General features: G+C 30.6%; 1 protein-coding gene across 1 annotated transcript; it reads left to right on the top strand.

The window, feature by feature from the left end:
* The first annotated feature begins 3,782 nt into the window (after positions 1-3,782).
* Positions 3,783-5,296, top strand: LOC107865901 (E3 ubiquitin-protein ligase RSL1). Its single transcript, XM_016712093.2, has 2 exons — positions 3,783-4,594; positions 4,818-5,296. Exons 1-2 carry the CDS (start codon positions 3,879-3,881, stop codon positions 4,891-4,893), a joined length of 792 nt encoding a protein of 263 aa, XP_016567579.1. The 5' UTR covers positions 3,783-3,878; the 3' UTR covers positions 4,894-5,296.

Genomic DNA, 5,296 nt, shown 5'->3' with positions numbered 1-5,296 from the left:
CATACTCATGAATTATAACTTTTTTTTTTTTTTTTTTGAGAAATGATGAAAGATTTTTATTATTATTATTATTATTATTAAGATTTTTATTGCTATTAGTACTGTTCTCTTCATTGATCTATGAAGTAGTTATATACAAATCTATTTTTCGATTCTCATTGATATATATTTGGAATGGTTTAAAATATAAAAATTCTATTTTTACCGTTAACTCTGTAGTTTTATTTTTATTTTTATTATTATTATTTTTTAAACATTGATATGTATTAATAAAAATAATAATAACAATAAAAATGTTATTATATGTAATTAAGTGTGTATCTTTAGTTATTGTTTTAAATTATTTCTATGGTCTTTATTAGTTAAATTTCAAAAATGTTCATTTAAGATTAAAAAGGTGGCGTGTGATTTTAAATAATATAACTTTCATTTTCTCCGGTGGATTTATATACAGTTTATTTAATTATATTTAAATTATTGAATGCAGGGTATTTGTTTGTTTTCTTGTTCACAATAAGTTAGGTCATAATACGATTAGGCATGTTATTTGAAAGATTTTTTTTTATTTGCAATTTTATTATGTTATTAAATACTAAGAAATTAAGTGAGATAAAATATGAAGATAAAATCAATAAAAATAGTCTCGAAATTTATAAATCAACGTCTTTAACGTAGGCAATTTTTAGGCACGTTCAAAAATATTCGTCTCATTTAAGAATGAGGCATACGCATCTTTTTGAGACGTTTAAAAATTCAAGGATACAATAATTGACAAATAGCTTTTAAAAATTATTTTTTACTGATTTATTTAATATAAGAGGTTTAGACAGTTATACTTAGTATAATAAATGAGTAGTTTTAGGCCTTAACATAATTTATAAAAAATAGTTTTAGTCAAGATAAGTTAATAAAAGCGACCGTACTTGAACGACGAGACTCGAGGGGTGCTTCACACCTTTTCCTCGATCAACAGAATTCCTTACCCGATCTTCTGTTTTCGCAGATCAGTAAAGAGTCATTTTCTTTTTATTAGGGACAATAAGGTGGCTTGGAACACCATAACTCAATTTCAAGTGACGACTCTGTTAATAAACTTATCCATATTCAATATCATCACTTTAATTGGAAAAATCTTTCGACTTTGATTTTTTGAGCGAAAAAGAGGTGTGACAAATGATTGTACCTATATAATTTCACAAATATTAATATTATTAGACCTTAAAAGCATTTGTAAAGTACCAATTGTTAGGACTTTTGCCCCGTTTTTTTTACCAAATTTAAGTTTTACTTTTTCTTGTAAGGAAAATAAAAATAACCATAAATGTTTTTACTTTTTTCTGAAAGAAAAAATATAATTCTTTTCCATATTTGACTAACCTATTTCTTGAAGGAAAGGTTTTGGACATCTATAAATAGAAGTTCCCTTTTCTCGTACAATAACACAATAACACTCACAATGTAGAAATTTTCTCCCAATAGATTTTAATCTTTTTTATTTAGTTTTCAATATGTAGGCTTGTTGGCCGATCATATCGAATAATATGTTTTTGTTATCATTTTTCTTTGTGATCTAATTTATCATCTCCATGTTTGCAAAACTTTAAGCTTCCGCATGACCCCTCTCGATTTCGAACCCAACACCAATGATGAATAAATAAATGTCTCAACCTGTAAACATGAACATGCAGAATTTGAGGAATTGAATTTGGTGAATTTTGAAGCTTATAGATCAGAGAATTCGGTAAATTTAGCAGAGTTAAACTGAGATACCTCTTTTATTCGATTGATATAAACATCACGAGTCAGAGCAAAACAATTAAAATTTCAACTCTTGAAAATATAATTAACAACAAGTTGTTTGTCTAACATCGTCATTTCCACAATGTAAATATTTACGCATTTTGTTGTCAAAAGAGTCTAGACAAACAGAGCTTAGAAGGTTCAATTTTATTTTTGCAAACTCAGATTTTTACAGTTTTTCAATCAGATGTCATCTAATTCTTTTTTCAGTACTGTAGCAATTTAAGATCCTCAAGGAAGATTATGGGCGGGTACCAACTTTTTTCTTTATCATCTTTGGGCGGTGGAAAACTGAGTAATTTATACAAAGCTTTCTCTTAGGTATGTTTGGCAGGGAGGAAAATGTTTCCTCCAAAAAATAAGTGAACTTCTTAATTAATTTGTATTGTTTGGCAAGTAAACAAAATAATATTATTTTAAGAGTATTTATATGTAATCTAACAGAATTTTATGGGGTAAGAAGTACGGGTTCAGGGGTGGCGATGGGGGTGGGGTTTTGGAAGTTGAGCGTTTGGAGAGCAGACAATGAACTTGAAATGTTACTTATAAATTTCGTTCTCCTACTTTAATTATAACAGTCATTTTCTTTTTCAATATATTTAAACAACCAAACATAGAAAATTGATTTTTTTTTCCAGTAACAACCACACATTTACTTCTACATCAGAAGACCTTAAATTGACTCGGACTTTGTCCAATTGTGGAAGTTCCTTCTCATTCCTCAAATCTTTTTGTTTCCAATATAACTTTTACTGCGATAAAAATAAATTACAATCACAAATAAAAATATTAAGAAATATAATTTTTCTTATTAATAAACGAAATGAGCATAAATCTGTTCGTGCCGTATTTCTCAAACGTAGGTATATTTGAATTTGATATGAATTCTTCCGTAATTCGAAGACCGTTAATGGCGTAGAGGTTTTGATCCTTTATGAATATCCAGTGAATTTTTGAGATATTGGAGATTACGAAGATCTTAATCTCTTTATGAATATCCCATAAATTTATTGGGACTTTAGAGATGTCTTTGCCCCTTTATATAAACATAATTCAGTGTTTATGATAGAGTAGTCTTCAAGAATTCTAATAGAATTTGAATTTTTCTTTTGAGTTTGTAATTGTGTGACTACTGGAAGTAGAAAAGCTGTTTGATGAGACTTGATCAGATGATTATACAAGGAACTAGATAGATTAGAGAGACACTGTTTGATGAGACTTCATCATATGATTGTACAAGGAACTAGATAGATTAGAGAGAAAAAAGAATAGATGATAAAAAATGATAAATAATGAAATTTTGATTGGATTGGGTTAGGAATTTAAGTTTGGGGCGATAAGGATAAAAGTACATCCCACCAATTTTAAAATTCTAATAGAAATTGAATTAGTCCACAAATTTTGAATTTCTACACTTTACAACACAAATTCTTGGCCCTGCTAGAAAAACGTCACTAGCATTAGGAAATGATTAAAGTTTCAAATGTCAAACTGCTTAGCATTTTGATTATGTCAGTTAAAGCATTTTGATTATGTCATTTAAAAGGTTGATCCCTTCCATCATACTAAGTCTTCAGTTTTTTTTCCCAAGCATTTTCTGTGTAACTCTATAATGAAGACGACTTAATTCGTCCATTATTTTATACACGTTGTTATTGTTATAAAATAAAGATAAAATATTAATATTAAATTAAAAAAAAAAAAAAAGAACTTAAGAGAATTTTAGTAGTATTTTTACTTTACTACTTTGTTGTATTAATAAAATATACAAAAAGATATTATTTATAAACCACCAAACTTAGTTCCTAAGTTGCTAAATTTAACTTCAAGTTGGCAATTTAGCCAACTATCTTAGATATACAAATCCAAATTGAACAAGTAACTTTTGGTGTTCAAATTCAATTTCATTACTAACTATTATCTCTAATTAATGACATTTCACGCGTACATATGTCACGGGACATCATATTATATAACAGTTATATAATAACAGGACAATGTAAAAACCCTTATATAGTATCACAAATCTGCAATTATCTCCAAGAGATCTTCCAATTAACCAACCAGTGATCAATTCCATGGCAGACATAGTTTCAAAAACATTTGATGAAAATGAAGATTTTCGCACTCTCATAGTATCAGATGATGAGTGCGCGGAGGAACTTCAACTCCAAGAGGTTCTTGCAGCCTCCTTAGGAATTTTCCACCTTCACATGTCATCAGAAATCCAAGAATCCCCTGAATCATCCCAAAGTTCCTGTGACATTTGTATGGAGACAAAAGTTGCAAGCGAAATGTTCAAACTCGAAAATTGCTCTGATCATTCTTTCTGTTCTGATTGCATAGCCCAATATGCTCAGTCTAAAATTCAAGACCACATTTTCTCAGTAACTTGTCCAGGTTTGAAATGTCGCGTGACAATTGAACCTGCTTCTTGTAAATCCATCATCCCGGAAAATATATTTGAAAAATGGGAAGGGGGATTGAGTGAGTCAACTCTTCTTGATTGCGAAAAGTTTTATTGTCCTTATAAAGATTGTTCAGAGCTGCTGATTTATGATCTAGATCAGGACATAGTTGAGTGTTTATGTCCTGCATGCCAAAGGCTGCTCTGCGCCCCGTGTGGTGTCCCTTGGCATGTTGGGCTTGATTGTGACAATTTCCAAAAGGATGAAAAAGATAGAGAAGATGATTTGAAGGTTGAGGAACTTGCTAATGACTCCAAATGGATGAGATGCCCTCATTGCAAACATTTTGTGCAGAAGGCTGATGGCTGTATACACATAACCTGCAGGTTAATTCATTTTTCGTTTAATTTTTATATTAACTTAAATGTTAGGTAATGCCAATATCATGCCTATGGCAAATCCGGGTTGGAGTCATGATCGAACATGACGCTTGCTTGGTTGACTTAGTTAAGAAATAAAGTTGTGCCTTTACCATGACGAAAAACGCTCGATCTTAACATTAACTAATCAACATGTTTAACATATGGTCGATCTATATTGTCAATTCAGGTGTGGAACTGAATTTTGCTATGTATGTGGAGGAACATGGAGTGAAAGCCATTGGAGTTGTCAGATAAGTGAATGATACCAGATTGCCTCTAAAGAACTGCTATTTATTTGCTGAATAACTAGGTGGATCGAAAAAAACATGGCTATGCTTAACAATAAAACACTCTGTAAGGCCCACATGCTCTTCTTGATCTGGAGGTCATGGGCTAAGTCGACCGTAAGGAGAGAGGTTCAAAATGCCGCCTAAAAAGGAGAGAAGAAATGACTCTTATCTATCTTATCTTCTGAGATGAATATCCAAAAAGAATAATTCCTTCTTTTCGGACGGGCAACTGATATCAGATGCTGGATGTTTGTTGTCCACTAGACTTTTTATGTTTGTTTGTTTGTTTGTTTGTTTGGTATGATGTATGTAGTTCATTCAGTATTGGGAATTGGACCTTGAATTGGATATCAAAAAGGAAAATGATTCAGCATAA

The sequence above is a fragment of the Capsicum annuum genome, chromosome 3 (genome assembly GCF_002878395.1).
Source record: "Capsicum annuum cultivar UCD-10X-F1 chromosome 3, UCD10Xv1.1, whole genome shotgun sequence".
NCBI classification, from domain to species: domain Eukaryota; kingdom Viridiplantae; phylum Streptophyta; class Magnoliopsida; order Solanales; family Solanaceae; genus Capsicum; species Capsicum annuum.
The sequence above is the reverse complement of the archived record's forward strand: the minus strand, read 5'-3'. Positions and strand labels throughout refer to the sequence as shown.